This window comes from Vipera ursinii, assembly GCF_947247035.1.
Source record: "Vipera ursinii genome assembly, chromosome: 2".
NCBI lineage: Eukaryota > Metazoa > Chordata > Lepidosauria > Squamata > Viperidae > Vipera > Vipera ursinii.
The window spans coordinates 194,753,981-194,780,934 of record NC_139513.1 but is presented as its reverse complement, the minus strand read 5'-3'; the positions used below and the strand labels follow the sequence as shown (position 1 = coordinate 194,780,934).

Sequence of the window (26,954 nt, the reverse complement as noted above, 5' to 3'; positions counted from 1 at the left end):
GGTCAACAAGAAGTACCCACAAGGCCTTGTTTGGTGCCACTTGGTCTCTCTAATTTTGGCCCCAGAGAGAAAACATATGGAATAAGAGTTGTAATAGTCTCTTTTATAACCTTTACAGCATGCCTTTTCTTTTCAATCCCTTCCAGTATTGAGTTATATGAGATTAGTAAAGGAAAGTGGGAAGATATCCAAACCAATCATAGTATGACTAAGAAACCAGATGCCGCTGTTCTTTACATTACAAAGCTGGTGATATAAATCTTACATTCTCACTGCCCTCTGTAAACAATATGGCTGCTGGGGCTTCAGTGCTTCCTCAAATGTCTCAGTATGGATATTGTAGAGATGTTATATATCAGATCATAGACATTTATTCTAGTAACTCCACAAGATTGTACTATTTGCAAAGCTCAGAGTGCATAACAAATATCTGCATTTTCTATTATTTAGAATAGTCTCAATAGTTGCAAAATCTCTTATGAATTCCCTTTTCTGTGCATAATACACATGAGAAGCCTGACAGAACTATTAAACTTTTCAGAGGGTGCTTCAATTGTCCTATATAGCAGGGGAGAGCAAAATTTGGTATCTAGAGACTGTATGTATCACTGGCTGATGGCAGTGAGGACCACAATTTATTGAGAGACCATTTATTATCCTTTGGATTCTGGAGAATACACCACAGTTTTCTTATATGGGAAACTGTGCCGTGCAACATAAGCATTTGTAGCTAGAAGTTGATAAGAAGGCCCTAGGGCCTTTGAAACGTGGGCTTGAGCAGCTGCATGCAGCCCTAGGCTTTGGAGTGTCCATCTCTACTTTGAAACTTATAGGATCCCAGTTCAAAAAATTTAGAAATAGATAATCTATATATAAACCCAAAATTGCTAAGCAAGCCCAACATAATTGCATGTGGTTTCAAATGAGGCATAAAGGAAGGAGTTGGTTCAAAGGAAGTTGGGGAATCAGGCAGATGAAGTTTCTTCTGCCCTTGCAAATGATTACTGTGTTCAGAATCACAGTGAAAGAAACCCAGTCAGAAGAGGAAATATTGCCATGCCAAGAGATTATTTGCATGTTCAAGAGAATCTTGTTCAACAAGAAGAGAACAATCCCAAAGAAATACACATGGAGTAATTAAGGTTATAAAATCAGACCTGAGGGGAAGGCCCTGTGTTGCCAGAATATTCTTCTGCTTGCAGAGATATTGAGATCGGAGGCACCATTTTACAACAGTTCCACTCCTGTCTAAGCAGGAGCTGATGATGGTGACAGGAGAGGAAAACTTGTCCCCCTGCCAGGAATTCACCTTGCTTTGGGATTATTGTAGTTCAGTGTACATGGGCTGCCTTTGAACAAGAGCCTGAAATACTGCTGAATATGGTTCTGAAGCTAACCCCAAAGAGATTTTCCTATTGTTCAACTTTCCACTTCTCTTTCCTCTGAAAGATCCCATCATTCCCCTGCCCTGTATTCTTTAAGTCAGTTCCTCTCAACCCTTAGCTTTAAAACCTATGGACTTCAACTCCCAGAATTCCCCAACCAGCATAAGCTTGAGAAATAGTGCACTAAGCCCACATGAACCCAAATAGGCAAGATGGAATTGGAACAAAGCTGAAAGGAATAGTTTCAGTGGTTCAGTAAGATGCAATTTCAAGGCAGCATTGTTGGGGCCTGGCTGCACAGTTCTCCCTGAACGTTTTTCTTTCACCCACAAAAATAAAACAAAATGCCGATAATCGTTTTAACTTAAATCTATTTCATATGAAAATAACAACAAGCCATCTTACAAGAACAAATTCCTTCAAATTGGAAAAAAAAGAAACAAACCCAAGGCTTTCAAGAGTTACTCAGAGGTGGAATCTAGATAACACTGTTTGCATTTTTATAACATTCGCAACGACAGCATAAAATGCATTATCTTTTTTTAAAAAAAAACAAAATATGGGTCGGTTAATGATACACAAAGGAAAAATGTGGTGTGCGCCCACTTTCAGTAGAGCCAAGTGCACTCTTATGCAGATTCTGCCAGAACCAATGCCAGGTTTGAAAACGCTACAGAGATCAAAGGAGCTGAAGAAGTTTCAGAGACTTAAAAAGAGAGGAGGGATCTGCAGAGGCTAGATACTGGCAGCAAAGCCAGTCCTCCAGCTGAACACTGTGCTCTGCATCCACTGCCCTCTCGGCAAACTTCATCATTAACAAGGCCCGTTTCATGTCAATCCAGTTCTGAAGAGCTCCGTGAAGGACTTCCCAGTGCTTTAGTGGCTGATCTGCTATGTCTTTCCTAGGGCCCCAAAGCAGACACTGCAGGATCCGCTTGGCTTCCGTGATGGGGATACGTCTGATGGGGTCTGCTTCCAAGAGCAGGTGTGCAAGCTTCTGGAGCCCACCGGAATAAATGGAAAGGTTGGGAAGGGCAGGGAGGTCATCCTGGTTGTATCCTTGTTCTCTGAGACGGGTCTGAACTTCAAATGGGTTAGGCTGGTGCAGAAGCTCATAGATGAGAATGCCGGTTTGGAATTCGTCAAACTTTTTGAACTGGGAGGCGGATACTATCTCTGGAGCTAACCGGGCCTGGTTCTTCTTTGACTTGGACTCACTGGTGCCTGGCTTTTGCATGGCTTTTAAAAAATTGGTGATGAGGAGCCTTGGCAGATGCTTGTCATTTCTGGTCCTGCTACAGCCGGTGAAAGGTTTGCAGCGCACCAGCAGCAAGTTTTCTAGGCAAAGATCTCTGTGAATGACATTGTGCTCCTTAAGATGCTCCAATCCATTGCAAAGCTGTAGCAGCAGGAAACACACTCTCCGCTCATACTGGTCCGGTTCATCTTTATGGAAAGTTTCAGCAACTCCCACAAAATCGGCAGCAGTCTGGTGTGGCACTTCGCGGGTAATGACAACCACACACTCTTGCTCAGTGGCAGAGTGAGAAGGACACTGGCTGTCCACGGAAGCATTTTTCACCATGCTGGAGGGCACAGTGGCTACAAAATGCCCACAGTCCTGCTGGATATTGAAGTGGACGGGAACAGAAGGGCTAATACAGGATGCTGCAGCTTTGATGTCTTGGTATGTACATATCTATGAGGAAAAAGTACAAGCAAAGATTTATTGAAAATGTCACTAACATCTGGAAACTGATTAGGAGACAAAGAAATGGATACAGAGACAAAGATATTCCTTAAAGCAATTAGCAAGCAAACAGATATCCAAGCCGCTGAGTGGGAAAGCAAATGAGTCATGAAGAAGGCATCTAGAGATGTTTTGAACTAAAGAGCAATTTCAGATATTTTAGACTACAAAATATTCAGATATTTTAGACTACAAAAGCTTTTAGCACACTGGTACTGGCTTACTCTCTTAAGTTTTTCCCATTCCTCCTTCCCTTTCTGTAAATGGAGACAACCAGTCTCCAAGACTACTTTTTCCCTTATGATATTCTGTAAAGTATAAAGAACAGTTTTCTGTAATGGTGATGGCATCCGGTTAAAAACTGGGAGACTGTGAGTTCTAGTCCTGTCTTGGGCCCAAAGCCAGCTTGTGACCTTGAGCCAATCACACTCTCTCGTCCCTAGGAAGCAGCCAATGGCAGAGCTGAAAACCCTTGCCAAGAAAACTGCAGGAACTTGTTCAGTCAGTCTCCAAGAACTGGACACAACTGAACAGGGAAAAACGTGTATACACATTGATACTCTTATATTGTTGTTATTGCTACTACAATTAATATTACTGAAAATTATTATTATTCATTACTCCATTTTTATTGGATTCCCATAAGCAAAAAGATGATTTTCACTGCTGTGTTTAATCTCTTTCTTCAAATATAAATTATTGTTTTGTTTCAAGCAGACACACACACACACACACACACACCAGGATCTAAAACTTTAGGAATATAATCTAATAAATCTACCACACTAGAAGACAACTGTGTTTTTAAAAGGAGGGTTCCTTTATATCTCTTCCTGGATTATAATTTATCCAAAGAACCTGTCTCATTATTAATGTGGATTAAAAAAATACAGATGAAGATTATGGTTCTTCTTGCACTGTGTGCTAAAAGCCCCAAATTATGCAAGGCTATCCCATCCAACTCTTGCAAGTGGCAGAAAGAAAAAAGAGGAGTTTGGATATTATGTGAAATGCTCCAGACTTTTGCAACATAAGAGATGCATATGTGAAAATTATTTAGCTCAGTGACTATGTCTTGACACATCAATCAAATATTTCAGCAGTGAAAACTGAAGGAATTGTCCCAAACCGTTTAACTAATTTTTCCCACGACGAGGTAGTGCACAGCAGCCTAACTTAGATTTTAGTTTCCTGAGCTTGGCCTTATAATGCTACAGTGCTGCCCTGAGACAATAAAGACACATTTTGTAACATAGGCACAAACACGTGTGGTCTGCAAGGAACACAAAAAAGGCTTATTTTTTTTCCTGGCAATTGCGTACTCTGTTTTTAAACTCTCATTGTGAATGCACACCGGGTGATTGCTTGACTGACAGGAGAGCAAGCCCTTTCCTTTTGTGAAACTGGCATCCATGCAGACAACACTTCGTGCACAGCATTGAAAATTAAGGCCACAATCCACAAAAGGCAAAGAGATCAGCGGAACTAAAATAATACAGCTTCCTGACTTCCTTTTTAAAGTGACTAAGACCATCTCCGAGAGGGACGTGGTGGCTCAGTGGGTTAGGACGCTGAGCTTGTCGATCAGAAGGTCGGCAGTTTGGCGGGTCAAATCCCGAGTGCCGCATAACAGAGTGAGCGCCTGTTACTCGTCCCAGCTTCTGCCCACCTAGCAGTTCGAAAGCATGTAAAAATGCAAGTAGAAAAATAGGGACCACTACGGTGGGAAGGTAACAGCGTTCCGTGTGCCTTTGGCGTCTAGTCATGCCGGCCACATGACCATGGAGACGTCCTCGGACAAGCGCTGGCTCTTCGGCTTTGAAACGGAGATGAGCACCGGCCCCTAGAGTTGGAAACGACTAGCACGCATGTGCGGGGGAACCTTTACCTTTACCTTTACCTTTAAGACCATCTCCAGACTCCGTGGATAGAAAAGATGTAACCGTATCTTGAACCAAGAGCAGGAAGCAACAATCAAAATTATGTGACTGAAATAATTTGAAAATATCTTTTTTTTTCTTTTGGAAGTGCAAGGATGGTGGCATTTTTTCTGAAGGGTGTGCAGTTACACCAGGGTACCCTTAAAAAACTTACAGAACCCAAAGCCAGAACGAAGGTGGCAACTGGCAGGGAAGCTCTGGTGGGTTTGAACACAGGAAGACTCTGGAAGTCCTGCCCTACACGGCCAAATGTCTTGGAAAGGATGAGTCATTTGCACCCATGAAGGATTCTCGTGAATCACAGGAATTCAGGGCCTCAAGAAGTTCTTGGCACCAGTTTGTGCTCAAATGATGTTAGAAGGGTCAAGACTCACCTCCTAATTGTTCTGCTCTCCTGGCACTAAAAGGGGTGCCAGGACAACAATCCCAGCTACACACCCTCTTGGCCTAACTCCAGACACTTAACTTTCCTGTTAAAAGAAGGAGAACTATTGGTGCCAAGCACACTGGCAGAAGCCCAAAAATTCTCCTTTTTTGATGACAGTGTCAGAGAGATTTTTTCCCCCCGAAATTTCTATTTGTTCTGACTTGGCATTTTGGAGTTAATTATTCCCTGTACTTGTTCCCTGACTGTTTTTCTTGAAGCTCACCTTTTTAATCCACATTGGTTTCTCAAAGGACTTAATCCTGCTAGCTGCTATTCACCCCTGAATTTTGTCATTTGAAGGGAATTGACTAATCCAGGTAAAATCTTCCAAAAGACCTCAAACCGAAGCCCAAAACATTTTGATCAGAATAGTAAAAGCAAAAAAAGTTTATAGTATATTTGTTTGACCCTATGTTCCAGCAAACCTGGAGTTTTTCTTTCAGGCCATTTATTTGAGGAATTTTGAAAGAGACTAACTGATTTGAGCATTTAAATCAGACTAGTGAAAATTCTTTGAGCAATTACACAGGCAAAGCAAGACAAAGCAAAAGAAACGGGTGCTTTTCTCAAGTTCTCGTGATCAGCCAATATTTCACCTCAAGCAAAGCCACACGAAGACTTTAGGAGATACATTTAAGAGCTAGTAAAGCAGGGGCGTCAAACTCAATTTCATTGAGGGCCGCATCAGCATTGCGGTTGCCCTCAGGGGGCTGAGTGGGTGTGGCCTGGGTGGGTGTGGCCTACTGGGTAGGTGTGGCTAGAGTGCATATGGCCTACTGGGTGGGCGTGGCCAGCTTTACATCGTTCGCATCAAGGGTGCCTATGGGGGCCTGGGCAGGAGTGGGACGGATCTGAGGGTCTCTGGCAGAAGGAGGGTCTCTGGGCCAGGGCTAAGGCAGTGGGGGCCGTTCCCTCACTGTTTCCAGGATGGCTTCGCGGGCCGCATGAAACTACTTCACGGGCCGGATCTGGCCCCCGGGCCTTGTGTTTGACATGTCTGTAGTAAAGTGTCCAGACTAATCGTAGATGTCTTTTCCTAGCATCAAGAGACCAGCTAAAAGCCACTGCAATGGAGGAGAATTCCCACCTAGGTGGAACTTTTTTTTTATCATTATGCAGACCTCAAGATAACAGAATAACAGAGTTGGAAGGGACCTTGGAGGTCTTCTAGTCCAACCTCCTGCTCAAGCAGGAGACCCAATACCATTTCAGACAAGTGGCTTTCAACCTCTTCTTAAAAGCCCTCCAGTGATGGAGCACCCACAACTTCTGAAGGCAAGCCCTTTCGCTGGTTAATTGTTCTCACTGTTAGGAAATTCCTCCTTAGTTCTACGTTTACCTGCTCTCTGGACCTTCTGGAGAGTTGTCTCCTCGTCTAGTTATTTGAAATGTCACAAAAAGGACTTTGCAGGATGGGAGCACTTGCTCCTTCTTGGCTCTGGCTTTGGCTGAACTCTTGGCTGGATACATTTCCTGGATGGGGGCATCAGGCATAAGAAACGTTTCCCACTCCTACACTACAAAATGACATTCTTCCAACTACTTACTTTCACTGCGTAAGTGCTAGAAGGATCCTTGGCACACGTGGCACAGAAATATACTGCATCTCCCGCATTACAGCATGGTTTGTTGCAGGTAAGCTTGAAGAAAGGCCAGTAGTTCTCACTAAAACGCAGCTCGCTTCTTTGATCGTGCATAAAATAATCTTCACATTTTGAGACCAGGCGTCGCAAGGATTCTGCGTAGAGCCCTCCCAACTTAGTATATACGCCTTCTTTGCTGTTGATGTTGCTGAAGAGGTTATGGAGGTGAAGGCTGGAACCTGAGGAGACCTGGTTGGATATGCTGTGCTGTGAGGAAGAACGAGATGGGAAGTTTCTGTCCTGAAAGCCACAAAGGCTGCTACTCTTGGCAGAAGTTGGGAATGGAGTAGGGGTGGACCCTAGGAAGTTTTTCCCCAGAGACTCAGAAGAGGAAATTGTTCGGTGGTTAATTCCCAAGTTAGAGCAAAAGAGAGATTTTTCTTGGATATAGACGTTGCTTTCTGATTGACTGGAGTTCAGCTTGAAGCTGGGGAAGACTGCTACTTTGGACGGAGAGGATGAGCCCCAGTAAAACCCTTCGGGTGATGAAAGAGCTCTGCTGACAGTTTTCTTTTGGGGCAGAGGGGGTGGTTCCACAGTTTTGCACAGTGCCGTGTCTTCAGTCAAACATGCAGAAAAATGAACGGAAGGCAAGGTAGGTTTTTCAGGATGGGTGGAGGAAGGAAGACTCATTTTGCACAATTCTCCTAAAACACACAGAGACAAGTAAACTGACTTTAAGGCCGAAAATCATGGCAGGGTGGATAAAGACATTTTACAGTATGAGTTCTATCTAAAAATGAAACATAGAAGCAAAGGACTGAATTATTTACTGAGAATATCTTTATTACCAAATATGGTATGGGAACAAAATGACTTTCCTTATATCAATATCACCGACAGTGGTTGTTAAGCAATCACTTCCGTTGATCCCTGCTGCAGCAAAGCTTTTCCAGGCACCCAAATGGATTATCAGAAGACAACAACAGTAATGGACCCAGGGCTCAATTCACTTTATATATGACAAAATCGGTCACAAACTGGACTATGTGTTTCTGTCACATCATACAGATGTAGCACATGATCTGTACAGCACAGGTCTATGCTATATTCCATTTCCCCCCAAAGTTGGATCACTTGATTTTTGAAATCGTAATACTGTCAGCAGTTCCTTTATACTTCAGCAAAATAGACAAAAATGATCTTATATTTCTTGTTCTTGCTACTGATCCTCATGTCAGCTTATAACTATATCCCATACCCTTTGACTCTATCCTCTGACTTTGGGGAAAATAGGTAGATAATATTGCATTTTGTGACAGAACTATTAACTATTAACCAACCAACTAAGGAGAAATTTCCTGTCAGTTAGAACAATTAACCAGTGGAACAACCTGCCTCCAGAAGCGGTGAATGCTCCAACACTGGAAGTTTTTAAGAAGAGACTGGAGAGCCATTTGTCTGAACTGGTATAGGGTTCTCCTGCCTGAGCAGGGGGTTGGACTAGATGACCTCCAAGGTCCTTTCCTACTACTACTACTACTACTTTTTATTATTGTTGTTGTTATTATTATTATTATTATTATTATTATTATTATTATTATTATTATTATTATTATTATTTTGCTGTTGTTGTTCATCGCACAGTCAGCCAGATGTTCAGACTGGATTTGGCATTTTTGTCTACCTATCGAGTCCTTACCAAGGACCTGGGATAGGCAGATGTGGATGTTTGATGGTATTACAGATATCGTCGCAGGATGGAAGCAGTTCCTAGTAAGATCGCCTTTTGCAATTGACTAATGGCAAATTTGTCAATGCCAATGGTGTTCAAGTGATGCTCTAGTTGTTTTGGGATTGCACCTAAGGCACCTATTACTATTGGTACTACATCATCATCATTATAAACATTGTCGTCATCATCATATATTATTATTATTATTATTATTATCGTTATCATCGTTATCATTGTTTGTTGTTGTTGTTGTTATTATTATTATTATTATTATTATTCCAGTTGTTGTTATTATTATTATTATTATTATTATTATTATTATTATTATTATTATTATTATTCCAGTGCTCCATAAAACCTATTTCTCCATCTATGGTGAACATATCATGGGCTTATAATGCTTCTAGTAAGATTATTTTTTGTGGAAGAAGAAATGGGATTTATAGAGCAAGACCACTTAAGACTGAAGTATTTATGTGTGGAGGCCAAGGATTTAGATAGGGCTCTCTGTAATATAGGTTCTGCCACTCATAGACTAGATCTAGACCTATCTGGTTAGTAAGGGTGGTTAAACTCACTCTGTATGATGAGATTTGGGAAACGGTTAATATTTCTTTGAGGAAGGTGGCTGTGCCATCTGCTTTGAAGAAGGCAGTGGTGCACCCCTTCTTGATGGAATTTTTTCTTGATTCAGTCATTTTGGACAACTGTTGCTTCATCTCTCACATTCCATTTTTGGGGATAACATTTTGGAGAAGGTGGGGAAATATATTTTCAAACCAAACTGGTAGCAACAACCACCTTAAAATTGGAGTTCTTGTGTGGAGTTCAAAGTACATTTCCAACAAATTCTATACTGGAAACTAAGCATGTTTATATTCATATGGTTGTATTGGTCTAGGACTGTAATAAACTGACTAATATGGGAAATGAATCACTAAGTATAATGAAGAAACACTATTGAAAGGTAGAAATCAATGTCATATAGTGTTTTGAAGACCACTGACATTTTGTCATATAGGCGAGCACTGCTGACTGCCCTACAGAAATGAAGCTGGAGCAGGGTAAACATTTAAGCAGAAAAACATGTCTGCTCAGCATTACAAACTGAAAAACCAATGTTGACTGAAACATGCCTTTTTTAATGATAATATTTCCCCCCCCCCTTAAATTTCTGGAATTAAGATGCATTCCTCTTCAAAAATTAAATTCACAAGTTAGGAATACGCTTGCTTTTTCCAGTTTTGCATTATGTATTGATTTGCAAGTACAATGCAGAAAATCATGTAGTGACATAGCAAGCTGTCTCATCTGTTTGGCAAAACTGTGGGGGAAAGACTAATTACAGTTATATCAAGAGTCACTTGATTGTGAGATGGACAGCTGTATAAATATGACAAGTAAATAAACGAATAAATATTTTATTTCTAATGTTGACAGACAGTTCTGTAGTTTGCTCTAGTTTGGGTAATTTGGCAATTTCTAAGTTGGGAAAAATGTATTTGCCTATTGTGACTTTCATGCTGTGTTCCGGTGTATGCTAGTGGGTCTTCAAAAGCTTCTTATAAATTCCTCAGTGGAAAAAATAAGGCTGGATAATTTTTTTCCTAAAGGGCACCTTGCTTGCCTATCAATACTCTTCTTCCCTGCTGCATCTCTACTTGGTGCATTCTCAGTTTGCAGAGGGCAACAAACAAATTGAATAAATCCATTTCTGGCACTCTACACAAGCACTCTAGAAAACCGTTTTGCACCTCATAGCAATATACACCAAGAAATACAGAAAACAGAATTTACATTTAGCTGTGGAAGAAAAAAGCACTGCATTTTTTTCAGGGGACTGGTGGTGTCTTCCATTTGAATAGTGTCCCTCTTGGTTCTGCAGCTCTTTAGAAAGGTAGCTAAGATCTGGATGTTTTCCTAGATTCTTAGATCAGGATGAGCAGAATTCCTAACTGGTGAGCTATAACGTATTTTAGTCCCAATTGCCATTTAATTGTTCTAGCCTGCTGTAGTGGTAGGCATTCATTTCCTTTTGTATTTTTGCTAAGTGATTTTGTGAGCTAGAATTTTGTTGTTTGACTTGGGCTACCAGTCCACGGTCCATTGGAACCTGGGCCGTGCAAGCAACAGGCGACCATGCAAAGCTCCATTGGCGCATGCGTGGGATCAGGTTGCATGCATGAAACCGTCCCTTCTGCCCTGCTGCTACCGCTGCCAGTCTACAAAGCTGGAAAGGTTGGGGACTGCGGATGTAAATATTCCAGATGAATGAATGAATGAATAAGCTGTATTATTCCTTCACTACTTACTGGTGTTCTTGCATCCCTGTAATACAAGGGTCTTCAAACTTGGCAACTTTAAGACTTGTGGACTTCAACTCCCAGAATTCCTCAGCCAGCCAGTTGAAGTCCACAAGACTTAAAGTTGCCAAGTTTGAAGACCCCCTGCTGTAATACCTCAATGACTTGTGAAGGAACGAGCTTTATAAATCACCATAAGCATATGGTTTTCTCTTCTTGTCCTCCCAAGAAGACTGCTCCAGAGATTCCTTGGAGAAGTGGCAAGCTGAATTTATAGGACAAGTTTGCTTTTGGATCAACTGAATAAATGCAAAGTATAAGTCATTCCATTGTAGAATATGTTTCTTATATCATCACCACAATTCCACACTGGTACATAAAATTTAGCTACCTCCGCTCCTGAGTACATTTGTATCCAAATTCAAGCTGGCTGTTGATCCCCTGAGGCTCTCGGTAGAATCACTATTCAACTGCTCCAGTTCACCATTTTTTGTTGTTTGTAGATGACGCCTAGAATTTTGGGGGGAAACATGTCATAAAAATATGGTAAACGTATGCAATAGACATGTTGCTTTTGAAGAATTATACTAGGTCTGTTTGAGAGCCCCTTGATTTCGCTAGATTTGCTTCAGTTTGTATCTGTTTATTTCTCTTGACCCTATTTTGTTCAAGATGTAGCACATTCAAAGTGGCCTCTCACTGCAACAAAAGATAAAAAGAAATAGACAGATGAAGGTGTAATGGTAATATTTATAAACATGAACATATAATTCTGAGCTAGGGGTTTTTTTTTCTATTCAATTTTGTCTGATTTTTGGAGATGGCCTGGACAAATAAATCCCTGCAGTTTTCTTGGCAAGGTCCCCCCCCTCAGAAGTGGTTTGCCATTGCCTCCTTTTTAGGACTGAAAGAAAGTGACTGGCCTAAGTTCACTACTCACTTTATTCTTTGGCAGGGCCAGAGTGGAGCTGGGATGGCACAATTAGTAGTGAAATCCTTCCTTCCTTCCTTCCTTCCTTCCTTCCTTCCTTCCTTCCTTCCTTCCTTCCTTCCTTCCTTCCTTCCTTCCTTCCTCCCTCCCTCCCTTAAAGAGAAAATATATAGCTTTTCCTCCCCCCCCTCCCTGAACAATAACCCTGTGGGGCAGGTGGACTAAGAGAGGGATGATGGCTCAAAGTCACCTAATGAGCTTCTGTGTTTTCTCAGCCCAAACTTCCTGACCATGTACGGAGACCTGTATCCCCAGCTATTCCCACAGCCTCATTCAACAAGCAAAGATGGATCTCAAGTCACCTCCTGAAACTCTTGCCGTTTTAAGTCTCACCTGTAAACTCTTGGGAGTGTATTCAGTCCCAGAAAGGTTCCTGCCCACTAAGAATGCAACACTTTAGTGTAAAAAAGGAATCCGTTGTTCCTTCTTAGAAGTAGTTGATCAGCCCTCCCTAGAGGTGTTATGAACAGGGTAGCACACTAAAGGTTTGGTTGGGCTTTCCAGTTGCTATAAAAACCATTTTTTTATAGAAATGTTTTAAAAATTCTCCTTCTTTTAAAGAGCAATAAAGCTCAATGGGTAAGCTTGGGGGCAAAGACTGGTCAGGGATATGTTGGATGGGAGGAGATTTTGTTGCCAGGCAAAAGAAGAAGATTGAGACTCTCTTAGTCTATAGGATTTCTTGTCTCTAGCTGCCCCACAGATTCCTCTTGCACAGCACGTGGATTCAAAGTCTGTCATTGCAAGCCATGGCTAGAACAAGTCAAGATATATAAACAAGCATGATCGCACATCTTCAAAGTGGAACTCTTAGAGTAAACATAGTTTATTCTTGAAGATGATTCAGACATTTCAAACATAAGAAGGTAAAGCTCAAGAACTGCACAATTATTTCTTTTTAAAAAGGACTGGTCTATTAACTATTGTTAAGATCTATTGGTCTCCAATGTTTTGTTATTAAAATATTTGGTAAGTATAGGCCTAAGATTTTTATATTTTATGTTAAAATATAAAAGTCCATACACGTGCTTTAGCTATACATTAACTAGTTTGCCTAAACATTTAACATATGCCATAAACTTAAATCCATGTCCATCTGATTCTGATTTTTCAAAAACTAGCACAGTTAACAATCCAGTCATATGTATGTTTATTCAGGAATCATTCTACTCTGTTTGCTAATCTTTTGTACTGCCAAGGACTATTGAGTTTTTTTTTACCTTTTATGATTAATCTATCTCTTCCATCCACAGAAGATGTTAATATGAAAACCCACAATAAACATGAAAGTATAATATAAAAAGTAATACCAACAAAACCCAACAGAACTAAGCCAAATAGCTGGATAAACAGTAGAAACCATAAGTACCATAACCATATTGGTACTCAACAGTACCTTTCTCTCCCATTAGATGGTATAAAATCAGAAGACCTAACTTTGGTTCAGAAAAACCTGACAATAACTCATTTCGTCAAAAGAATATCACTATTCAATGGCACCATTTCAGGACTGGAAATTCTTTTCATAAGCAAGCTAGCTGCCTTTGCAAAGCACTGCAGCACTGATTGCAGGAAGTCATTGTGGAAGAGTTCTATTTATTCCCATTGTGTTGTGCTTTATATAAAATGCATTTTCTGAATAGGAATAAAAGTGATGTTTAAGAGCATTGCTGCTGGGAGAACACAGCTCAGATTTTTTTTTTGTCAACTTAGAAAATACGAGAGCTCTCAGTGGTGGGAAGGGAGAGGCCACACGAGCACCTTAAAAGACATTGTGTTTGATCCTGTAGATCCTAAAGAAATGACCAGTGTTAATCAGCATGTTTGTTTGATGCACTTTTTAAATGGCTGGTTAAATCCTCCTGAGAGTTTATTTATGATTGGATATACCCAGTGATAAATTCATGTTTGAGGAGGAGGTGGTTCAATTTGCTTGAAATAAACTGTTGTGGAAAGTTTCCAGTTGGTCTCCAGCCTACCTTTTTTTGAGGAAGGTTGTTGAGACAATAGTTAGGCTGCGACTTCAGACAGCCTGGGAGGAAGATTATTTGGATCATTTGCTTTCAGGCTGGACATAGACAGTACTGATTACATTTGCTGAGAACTATTAACTATTAAACCAGGATGGGGTGATGCAATCATCTTGGTTCTCCTAGATCTTAGTTGCTTTCAGTACCATTGATAACAATATCCATCTGACTGTGGAGGTTGAGATTGGAAGATTGGGAGGTCTAGTGAATTTGGTTCTAGTCAAATTGATAGGAAAGGAGGGACTGAGTCAGAAGGCTCTGGTTTGTATCACGTGGCACAGGTTCAAAGCTCTTGCCCCTATATATATATATATATATATATATATATATATATATATATATATATATATATATATATATATATATATATATATATATATATATATATATATATATATATTTGTTTTCTGAGGTTTTCGCGGGTGCCTGTATGTGGATCCTTGGTTTTTCGGGTTTTTCCCCGCGTAGAATTAAAGGTGTAGGCGCAACGTTTCGATGGAATCCCATCCATCATCATCAGGCTTCTGTTTCCTTCTTCTGGGAGAAGCATGTGGCTGTTTGTTCCTCTTTTTTAAACTGCCAGAGGGGGTGTGTTCTGTGGAGGTGTGCTCTGATTGGGTAGGGGACCAAGTGTGTTCTGATTGGGTGGGAGTGTGTTTTGAATGGTGGGGGTGTTCTGATTGGGTGGGGGTGTGTTCTGAGTGGATGGGCTGGTCTCAGCTGCCAGCTCCAGACCTGAGCTGGTGAGTTGTGCTGCTTTTGTTCGGCTTCGTGTTTGTGGTGGTGCCATGTTTTTATAGTGGGTGTCAGTTTGCTTATTGTGTGGTTTGGAGGGGTTTAAAGTGGCTGATGTTGCAGCTGTAGTTAGGTTTCTGTTTTGTGGTTGTGTGTCTTTATCGTTGTGGGTTCGGATTTGCTTTTTGAATGGTTGTGTGGTGGTGATGTCATGTGATGTTATCATGAGTTTGGGTCTGGTATCATTCTTGGTGGTTGGGCTTCGTCTGTCAATCAAGGCGGGTTTCCAAATGGCTGGTAGACGAGAGGTATCATCTCGTTTATTCATGCTGTGGGGGCGTTTTTCTATCTCAATGGCTTCTCTGATTATTCTGTTGTTAAAATGTTCAATTTTGGCAATAGTTTTGGTTTTTTTAAAATCAATTTCATGTCCCGTGGCTTCAAAGTGTTGGACCAGGGATGAAGTTTGTTCTCCCTTTCTGAGTGAGTTTTTGTGCTCTTCAATGCGTGCACTTATTCTTCTGTTGGTCTGTCCGATGTATGTGGTGGGGCAGGTGGTGCATGGGATTTCGTATACTCCTTGGTTTTCTAACCCAATTATGTCCTTGGGGTTTCTTAGGATGGTGGATATTTTTCTGTCTGTGTAGAATGCTGTTTTGATGTTGTGTTTTTGGAGGACCTTGCTGATTCTGTCTGTGGTCCCTTTTAAGTATGGGAGGAGGGCTTTGCCATTTTCTTGTTCTCTGTCTTGGGTTTTTGTGGGTGTCTCTCTTCGGATTAAGTTGGTAATCGTATTTCTTTGGAATCCATTGGCTGTTAGTACATTAGTGAGAGTGTGTAGTTCGGTTTTTAGGTGTTGTTCGTCAGCTAGGTGTTTTGTTCTGGAGATGAGTGTCTTGGCTACGGAGTTGATCTGTGCTGGGTGGTGGTGTGAGAGTGCGTTCAGATAGCGGTTTGTGTGTGTTTTTTTATGGTAGATAGTGTGTCCTAGGGAGCCGTTGGATTTCTTGTAGACTAAGACATCAAGGAAGGGAAGTTGATTGTTAGCTTCTGTTTCCATGGTGAATTGTATTTTGGGGTGTAGGCTATTGAGGTGTATGAGGAAGTCATCCAGTTTTTCTTTGCCGTGTGGCCAGATTACGAAGGTGTCATCTACGTATCTGAGCCAGAGTTTGGGTTTGTGGTTGGATTTTTCTAGAGCGAGGGTTTCAAAGTGTTCCATGTAGAGGTTTGCGATGACAGGTGAGAGGGGTGATCCCATGGGTGCTCCTTCCATTTGTTTGTATCTTTGTCCATTGTAGATGAAGTATGTGTTAGATAGGCAGTGGTTGGTCAGATCTAGGATGTGTTTTGGGGGGTTGTATTTATTTAGGATAGCTGTCAAGGCTTCTTTGATTGGCACTTGGGTGAAGAGGGATACGACATCGAAGCTCACAAGTAGGTCCCAGGGCTGTAAGTTTAGTTTACTTATGATCTCTATGAATTGGAATGAATCTTGTACGTGTGAGGTGATGGAATTTGCGTAAGGCTGTAGTTGTTTGGCAAGAAATTTGGCTAGATTTTGTAGAGGTGAGCCTATGGAGCTGACTATGGGTCTGAGTGGAGTTCCTTCTTTGTGTATCTTGGGCAGACCATAGAGCTTAGGACATCTGGATGATTTTTCTCTGGGAATGATTGTTTTCTGGATCTCTTCACTGATGGGGGTGGCTTTTATTTTTGATTTTGTGGTTTTTTCCAGGTAGGTGGTGGGATCTGTCTTGAGGAGTTTGTATGTGGAGTCTCGGAGTAGGTTGGATAATTTGGTATGGTAGTCAGATGAGTTCATTACCACCGTGGCGTTGCCTTTGTCTGCTGGCAGAATGATTATGCTGGTGTCATTTTTTAGGTTAAGTAGTGCTGTCTGTTCCTCTTTGGGTAAGTTGCTTTTGGGTGGTTTGCTGGTGCAGAGGATGTTGGTCACTTCGAGTCTGATTTTGTTGGCGTCATCAGGGTTGATTTTGGTCAGGCTGGATTCGACTCCGCATATAATGGTTTCCGTGGGAATGTGTTTGGGAGCGACTGCAAAATTAAATCCTTTAGACAGGACGTTGGTTTCGGCTTTGGTGAGAATCCTATCTGAGATGTTGTGCACAGTTTGTTTCATGTGTTGCTGTGGGAGAGGAGGGGTTTGTTTCTGGCGTTCCTTTAGTCTTCGGAGTTTATTGGTGTGTGTGTCTGTTTTGTAGGCAGTCTCTGTTTCAGCTCTCCAGACAGCAATTTGTTTGAATTTGTCCCAAAGTGTGGGGTGGATCTTGTTGCTGAGTTTGAGGTGAAGTGTGAGGAGGTCTCTGTTGATTCGGTCCAGGAGGAATCTTTTTGTGTGGAGTTCGTTTCTGATTAGGGCCAGTTCAGTTCTTATCAGGATGCGTTTGATGGCTGCAGAGTTGGAGTGGAATTTCAATTGGAAGGATGTGGGGATTAAATTTTGATCTCGGCAGTTGCGTAGGAATGTGAGGTCACACAGAATGGAAGCTCTTCGTACTTCGAGTTTTTCGTAGGTCCTAGTTAGCTGGTGGATTTCCTCCCCGTAGAGGTAAGATATTTGTTTTCTGAGGTTTTCGCGGGTGCCTGTATGTGGATCCTTGGTTTTTCGGGTTTTTCCCCGCGTAGAATTAAAGGTGTAGGCGCAACGTTTCGATGGAATCCCATCCATCATCATCAGGCTTCTGTTTCCTTCTTCTGGGAGAAGCATGTGGCTGTTTGTTCCTCTTTTTTAAACTGCCAGAGGGGGTGTGTTCTGTGGAGGTGTGCTCTGATTGGGTAGGGGACCAAGTGTGTTCTGATTGGGTGGGAGTGTGTTTTGAATGGTGGGGGTGTTCTGATTGGGTGGGGGTGTGTTCTGAGTGGATGGGCTGGTCTCAGCTGCCAGCTCCAGACCTGAGCTGGTGAGTTGTGCTGCTTTTGTTCGGCTTCGTGTTTGTGGTGGTGCCATGTTTTTATAGTGGGTGTCAGTTTGCTTATTGTGTGGTTTGGAGGGGTTTAAAGTGGCTGATGTTGCAGCTGTAGTTAGGTTTCTGTTTTGTGGTTGTGTGTCTTTATCGTTGTGGGTTCGGATTTGCTTTTTGAATGGTTGTGTGGTGGTGATGTCATGTGATGTTATCATGAGTTTGGGTCTGGTATCATTCTTGGTGGTTGGGCTTCGTCTGTCAATCAAGGCGGGTTTCCAAATGGCTGGTAGACGAGAGGTATCATCTCGTTTATTCATGCTGTGGGGGCGTTTTTCTATCTCAATGGCTTCTCTGATTATTCTGTTGTTAAAATGTTCAATTTTGGCAATAGTTTTGGTTTTTTTAAAATCAATTTCATGTCCCGTGGCTTCAAAGTGTTGGACCAGGGATGAAGTTTGTTCTCCCTTTCTGAGTGAGTTTTTGTGCTCTTCAATGCGTGCACTTATTCTTCTGTTGGTCTGTCCGATGTATGTGGTGGGGCAGGTGGTGCATGGGATTTCGTATACTCCTTGGTTTTCTAACCCAATTATGTCCTTGGGGTTTCTTAGGATGGTGGATATTTTTCTGTCTGTGTAGAATGCTGTTTTGATGTTGTGTTTTTGGAGGACCTTGCTGATTCTGTCTGTGGTCCCTTTTAAGTATGGGAGGAGGGCTTTGCCATTTTCTTGTTCTCTGTCTTGGGTTTTTGTGGGTGTCTCTCTTCGGATTAAGTTGGTAATCGTATTTCTTTGGAATCCATTGGCTGTTAGTACATTAGTGAGAGTGTGTAGTTCGGTTTTTAGGTGTTGTTCGTCAGCTAGGTGTTTTGTTCTGGAGATGAGTGTTTTGGCTACGGAGTTGATCTGTGCTGGGTGGTGGTGTGAGAGTGCGTTCAGATAGCGGTTTGTGTGTGTTTTTTTATGGTAGATAGTGTGTCCTAGGGAGCCGTTGGATTTCTTGTAGACTAAGACATCAAGGAAGGGAAGTTGATTGTTAGCTTCTGTTTCCATGGTGAATTGTATTTTGGGGTGTAGGCTATTGAGGTGTATGAGGAAGTCATCCAGTTTTTCTTTGCCGTGTGGCCAGATTACGAAGGTGTCATCTACGTATCTGAGCCAGAGTTTGGGTTTGTGGTTGGATTTTTCTAGAGCGAGGGTTTCAAAGTGTTCCATGTAGAGGTTTGCGATGACAGGTGAGAGGGGTGATCCCATGGGTGCTCCTTCCATTTGTTTGTATCTTTGTCCATTGTAGATGAAGTATGTGTTAGATAGGCAGTGGTTGGTCAGATCTAGGATGTGTTTTGGGGGGTTGTATTTATTTAGGATAGCTGTCAAGGCTTCTTTGATTGGCACTTGGGTGAAGAGGGATACGACATCGAAGCTCACAAGTAGGTCCCAGGGCTGTAAGTTTAGTTTACTTATGATCTCTATGAATTGGAATGAATCTTGTACGTGTGAGGTGATGGAATTTGCGTAAGGCTGTAGTTTTTTGGCAAGAAATTTGGCTAGATTTTGTAGAGGTGAGCCTATGGAGCTGACTATGGGTCTGAGTGGAGTTCCTTCTTTGTGTATCTTGGGCAGACCATAGAGCTTAGGACATCTGGATGATTTTTCTCTGGGAATGATTGTTTTCTGGATCTCTTCACTGATGGGGGTGGCTTTTATTTTTGATTTTGTGGTTTTTTCCAGGTAGGTGGTGGGATCTGTCTTGAGGAGTTTGTATGTGGAGTCTCGGAGTAGGTTGGATAATTTGGTATGGTAGTCAGATGAGTTCATTACCACCGTGGCGTTGCCTTTGTCTGCTGGCAGAATGATTATGCTGGTGTCATTTTTTAGGTTAAGTAGTGCTGTCTGTTCCTCTTTGGGTAAGTTGCTTTTGGGTGGTTTGCTGGTGCAGAGGATGTTGGTCACTTCGAGTCTGATTTTGTTGGCGTCATCAGGGTTGATTTTGGTCAGGCTGGATTCGACTCCGCATATAATGGTTTCCGTGGGAATGTGTTTGGGAGCGACTGCAAAATTAAATCCTTTAGACAGGACGTTGGTTTCGGCTTTGGTGAGAATCCTATCTGAGATGTTGTGCACAGTTTGTTTCATGTGTTGCTGTGGGAGAGGAGGGGTTTGTTTCTGGCGTTCCTTTAGTCTTCGGAGTTTATTGGTGTGTGTGTCTGTTTTGTAGGCAGTCTCTGTTTCAGCTCTCCAGACAGCAATTTGTTTGAATTTGTCCCAAAGTGTGGGGTGGATCTTGTTGCTGAGTTTGAGGTGAAGTGTGAGGAGGTCTCTGTTGATTCGGTCCAGGAGGAATCTTTTTGTGTGGAGTTCGTTTCTGATTAGGGCCAGTTCAGTTCTTATCAGGATGCGTTTGATGGCTGCAGAGTTGGAGTGGAATTTCAATTGGAAGGATGTGGGGATGGAAACAGAAGCTAACAATCAACTTCCCTTCCTTGATGTCTTAGTCTACAAGAAATCCAACGGCTCCCTAGGACACACTATCTACCATAAAAAAACACACACAAACCGCTATCTGAACGCACTCTCACACCACCACCCAGCACAGATCAACTCCGTAGCCAAGACACTCATCTCCAGAACAAAACACCTAGCTGACGAACAACACCTAAAAACCGAACTACACACTCTCACTAATGTACTAACAGCCAATGGATTCCAAAGAAATACGATTACCAACTTAATCCGAAGAGAGACACCCACAAAAACCCAAGACAGAGAACAAGAAAATGGCAAAGCCCTCCTCCCATACTTAAAAGGGACCACAGACAGAATCAGCAAGGTCCTCCAAAAACACAACATCAAAACAGCATTCTACACAGACAGAAAAATATCCACCATCCTAAGAAACCCCAAGGACATAATTGGGTTAGAAAACCAAGGAGTATACGAAATCCCATGCACCACCTGCCCCACCACATACATCGGACAGACCAACAGAAGAATAAGTGCACGCATTGAAGAGCACAAAAACTCACTCAGAAAGGGAGAACAAACTTCATCCCTGGTCCAACACTTTGAAGCCACGGGACATGAAATTGATTTTAAAAAAACCAAAACTATTGCCAAAATTGAACATTTTAACAACAGAATAATCAGAGAAGCCATTGAGATAGAAAAACGCCCCCACAGCATGAATAAACGAGATGATACCTCTCGTCTACCAGCCATTTGGAAACCCGCCTTGATTGACAGACGAAGCCCAACCACCAAGAATGATACCAGACCCAAACTCATGATAACATCACATGACATCACCACCACACAACCATTCAAAAAGCAAATCCGAACCCACAACGATAAAGACACACAACCACAAAACAGAAACCTAACTACAGCTGCAACATCAGCCACTTTAAACCCCTCCAAACCACACAATAAGCAAACTGACACCCACTATAAAAACATGGCACCACCACAAACACGAAGCCGAACAAAAGCAGCACAACTCACCAGCTCAGGTCTGGAGCTGGCAGCTGAGACCAGCCCATCCACTCAGAACACACCCCCACCCAATCAGAACACCCCCACCATTCAAAACACACTCCCACCCAATCAGAACACACTTGGTCCCCTACCCAATCAGAGCACACCTCCACAGAACACACCCCCTCTGGCAGTTTAAAAAAGAGGAACAAACAGCCACATGCTTCTCCCAGAAGAAGGAAACAGAAGCCTGATGATGATGGATGGGATTCCATCGAAACGTTGCGCCTACACCTTTAATTCTACGCGGGGAAAAACCCGAAAAACCAAGGATCCACATACAGGCACCCGCGAAAACCTCAGAAAACAAATATCTTACCTCTACGGGGAGGAAATCCACCAGCTAACTAGGACCTACGAAAAACTCGAAGTACGAAGAGCTTCCATTCTGTGTGACCTCACATTCCTACGCAACTGCCGAGATCAAAATTTAATCCCCACATCCTTCCAATTGAAATTCCACTCCAACTCTGCAGCCATCAAACGCATCCTGATAAGAACTGAACTGGCCCTAATCAGAAACGAACTCCACACAAAAAGATTCCTCCTGGACCGAATCAACAGAGACCTCCTCACACTTCACCTCAAACTCAGCAACAAGATCCACCCCACACTTTGGGACAAATTCAAACAAATTGCTGTCTGGAGAGCTGAAACAGAGACTGCCTACAAAACAGACACACACACCAATAAACTCCGAAGACTAAAGGAACGCCAGAAACAAACCCCTCCTCTCCCACAGCAACACATGAAACAAACTGTGCACAACATCTCAGATAGGATTCTCACCAAAGCCGAAACCAACGTCCTGTCTAAAGGATTTAATTTTGCAGTCGCTCCCAAACACATTCCCACGGAAACCATTATATGCGGAGTCGAATCCAGCCTGACCAAAATCAACCCTGATGACGCCAACAAAATCAGACTCGAAGTGACCAACATCCTCTGCACCAGCAAACCACCCAAAAGCAACTTACCCAAAGAGGAACAGACAGCACTACTTAACCTAAAAAATGACACCAGCATAATCATTCTGCCAGCAGACAAAGGCAACGCCACGGTGGTAATGAACTCATCTGACTACCATACCAAATTATCCAACCTACTCCGAGACTCCACATACAAACTCCTCAAGACAGATCCCACCACCTACCTGGAAAAAACCACAAAATCAAAAATAAAAGCCACCCCCATCAGTGAAGAGATCCAGAAAACAATCATTCCCAGAGAAAAATCATCCAGATGTCCTAAGCTCTATGGTCTGCCCAAGATACACAAAGAAGGAACTCCACTCAGACCCATAGTCAGCTCCATAGGCTCACCTCTACAAAATCTAGCCAAATTTCTTGCCAAACAACTACAGCCTTACGCAAATTCCATCACCTCACACGTACAAGATTCATTCCAATTCATAGAGATCATAAGTAAACTAAACTTACAGCCCTGGGACCTACTTGTGAGCTTCGATGTCGTATCCCTCTTCACCCAAGTGCCAATCAAAGAAGCCTTGACAGCTATCCTAAATAAATACAACCCCCCAAAACACATCCTAGATCTGACCAACCACTGCCTATCTAACACATACTTCATCTACAATGGACAAAGATACAAACAAATGGAAGGAGCACCCATGGGATCACCCCTCTCACCTGTCATCGCAAACCTCTACATGGAACACTTTGAAACCCTCGCTCTAGAAAAATCCAACCACAAACCCAAACTCTGGCTCAGATACGTAGATGACACCTTCGTAATCTGGCCACACGGCAAAGAAAAACTGGATGACTTCCTCATACACCTCAATAGCCTACACCCCAAAATACAATTCACCATGGAAACAGAAGCTAACAATCAACTTCCCTTCCTTGATGTCTTAGTCTACAAGAAATCCAACGGCTCCCTAGGACACACTATCTACCATAAAAAAACACACACAAACCGCTATCTGAACGCACTCTCACACCACCACCCAGCACAGATCAACTCCGTAGCCAAGACACTCATCTCCAGAACAAAACACCTAGCTGACGAACAACACCTAAAAACCGAACTACACACTCTCACTAATGTACTAACAGCCAATGGATTCCAAAGAAATACGATTACCAACTTAATCCGAAGAGAGACACCCACAAAAACCCAAGACAGAGAACAAGAAAATGGCAAAGCCCTCCTCCCATACTTAAAAGGGACCACAGACAGAATCAGCAAGGTCCTCCAAAAACACAACATCAAAACAGCATTCTACACAGACAGAAAAATATCCACCATCCTAAGAAACCCCAAGGACATAATTGGGTTAGAAAACCAAGGAGTATACGAAATCCCATGCACCACCTGCCCCACCACATACATCGGACAGACCAACAGAAGAATAAGTGCACGCATTGAAGAGCACAAAAACTCACTCAGAAAGGGAGAACAAACTTCATCCCTGGTCCAACACTTTGAAGCCACGGGACATGAAATTGATTTTAAAAAAACCAAAACTATTGCCAAAATTGAACATTTTAACAACAGAATAATCAGAGAAGCCATTGAGATAGAAAAACGCCCCCACAGCATGAATAAACGAGATGATACCTCTCGTCTACCAGCCATTTGGAAACCCGCCTTGATTGACAGACGAAGCCCAACCACCAAGAATGATACCAGACCCAAACTCATGATAACATCACATGACATCACCACCACACAACCATTCAAAAAGCAAATCCGAACCCACAACGATAAAGACACACAACCACAAAACAGAAACCTAACTACAGCTGCAACATCAGCCACTTTAAACCCCTCCAAACCACACAATAAGCAAACTGACACCCACTATAAAAACATGGCACCACCACAAACACGAAGCCGAACAAAAGCAGCACAACTCACCAGCTCAGGTCTGGAGCTGGCAGCTGAGACCAGCCCATCCACTCAGAACACACCCCCACCCAATCAGAACACCCCCACCATTCAAAACACACTCCCACCCAATCAGAACACACTTGGTCCCCTACCCAATCAGAGCACACCTCCACAGAACACACCCCCTCTGGCAGTTTAAAAAAGAGGAACAAACAGCCACATGCTTCTCCCAGAAGAAGGAAACAGAAGCCTGATGATGATGGATGGGATTCCATCGAAACGTTGCGCCTACACCTTTAATTCTACGCGGGGAAAAACCCGAAAAACCAAGGATCCACATACAGGCACCCGCGAAAACCTCAGAAAACAAATATCTTACCTCTACGGGGAGGAAATCCACCAGCTAACTAGGACCTACGAAAAACTCGAAGTACGAAGAGCTTCCATTCTGTGTGACCTCACATTCCTACGCAACTGCCGAGATCAAAATTTAATCCCCACATCCTTCCAATTGAAATTCCACTCCAACTCTGCAGCCATCAAACGCATCCTGATAAGAACTGAACTGGCCCTAATCAGAAACGAACTCCACACAAAAAGATTCCTCCTGGACCGAATCAACAGAGACCTCCTCACACTTCACCTCAAACTCAGCAACAAGATCCACCCCACACTTTGGGACAAATTCAAACAAATTGCTGTCTGGAGAGCTGAAACAGAGACTGCCTACAAAACAGACACACACACCAATAAACTCCGAAGACTAAAGGAACGCCAGAAACAAACCCCTCCTCTCCCACAGCAACACATGAAACAAACTGTGCACAACATCTCAGATAGGATTCTCACCAAAGCCGAAACCAACGTCCTGTCTAAAGGATTTAATTTTGCAGTCGCTCCCAAACACATTCCCACGGAAACCATTATATGCGGAGTCGAATCCAGCCTGACCAAAATCAACCCTGATGACGCCAACAAAATCAGACTCGAAGTGACCAACATCCTCTGCACCAGCAAACCACCCAAAAGCAACTTACCCAAAGAGGAACAGACAGCACTACTTAACCTAAAAAATGACACCAGCATAATCATTCTGCCAGCAGACAAAGGCAACGCCACGGTGGTAATGAACTCATCTGACTACCATACCAAATTATCCAACCTACTCCGAGACTCCACATACAAACTCCTCAAGACAGATCCCACCACCTACCTGGAAAAAACCACAAAATCAAAAATAAAAGCCACCCCCATCAGTGAAGAGATCCAGAAAACAATCATTCCCAGAGAAAAATCATCCAGATGTCCTAAGCTCTATGGTCTGCCCAAGATACACAAAGAAGGAACTCCACTCAGACCCATAGTCAGCTCCATAGGCTCACCTCTACAAAATCTAGCCAAATTTCTTGCCAAACAACTACAGCCTTACGCAAATTCCATCACCTCACACGTACAAGATTCATTCCAATTCATAGAGATCATAAGTAAACTAAACTTACAGCCCTGGGACCTACTTGTGAGCTTCGATGTCGTATCCCTCTTCACCCAAGTGCCAATCAAAGAAGCCTTGACAGCTATCCTAAATAAATACAACCCCCCAAAACACATCCTAGATCTGACCAACCACTGCCTATCTAACACATACTTCATCTACAATGGACAAAGATACAAACAAATGGAAGGAGCACCCATGGGATCACCCCTCTCACCTGTCATCGCAAACCTCTACATGGAACACTTTGAAACCCTCGCTCTAGAAAAATCCAACCACAAACCCAAACTCTGGCTCAGATACGTAGATGACACCTTCGTAATCTGGCCACACGGCAAAGAAAAACTGGATGACTTCCTCATACACCTCAATAGCCTACACCCCAAAATACAATTCACCATGGAAACAGAAGCTAACAATCAACTTCCCTTCCTTGATGTCTTAGTCTACAAGAAATCCAACGGCTCCCTAGGACACACTATCTACCATAAAAAAACACACACAAACCGCTATCTGAACGCACTCTCACACCACCACCCAGCACAGATCAACTCCGTAGCCAAGACACTCATCTCCAGAACAAAACACCTAGCTGACGAACAACACCTAAAAACCGAACTACACACTCTCACTAATGTACTAACAGCCAATGGATTCCAAAGAAATACGATTACCAACTTAATCCGAAGAGAGACACCCACAAAAACCCAAGACAGAGAACAAGAAAATGGCAAAGCCCTCCTCCCATACTTAAAAGGGACCACAGACAGAATCAGCAAGGTCCTCCAAAAACACAACATCAAAACAGCATTCTACACAGACAGAAAAATATCCACCATCCTAAGAAACCCCAAGGACATAATTGGGTTAGAAAACCAAGGAGTATACGAAATCCCATGCACCACCTGCCCCACCACATACATCGGACAGACCAACAGAAGAATAAGTGCACGCATTGAAGAGCACAAAAACTCACTCAGAAAGGGAGAACAAACTTCATCCCTGGTCCAACACTTTGAAGCCACGGGACATGAAATTGATTTTAAAAAAACCAAAACTATTGCCAAAATTGAACATTTTAACAACAGAATAATCAGAGAAGCCATTGAGATAGAAAAACGCCCCCACAGCATGAATAAACGAGATGATACCTCTCGTCTACCAGCCATTTGGAAACCCGCCTTGATTGACAGACGAAGCCCAACCACCAAGAATGATACCAGACCCAAACTCATGATAACATCACATGACATCACCACCACACAACCAT

At 42.6% G+C, this 26,954-nt stretch overlaps 1 protein-coding gene across 1 annotated transcript in view; it reads right to left on the bottom strand.

Annotated features, from left to right (window-relative positions):
* Nucleotides 1-1,747: 1,747 nt before the first annotated feature.
* PRAG1 (PEAK1 related, kinase-activating pseudokinase 1) overlaps nucleotides 1,748-26,954 on the bottom strand; it is a 48,534-nt gene continuing 23,327 nt past the window's right edge. The window contains exons 5-7 of the mRNA XM_083351230.1: nucleotides 11,515-11,633; nucleotides 7,050-7,792; nucleotides 1,748-3,084 (exon numbers count right to left, since the gene is read on the bottom strand). Of these exons, the coding sequence (XP_083207356.1) occupies nucleotides 2,065-3,084; nucleotides 7,050-7,792; nucleotides 11,515-11,633 (1,882 nt within the window). The 3' untranslated portion in view covers nucleotides 1,748-2,064. The remainder of the gene's footprint in view (nucleotides 3,085-7,049; nucleotides 7,793-11,514; nucleotides 11,634-26,954) is intronic.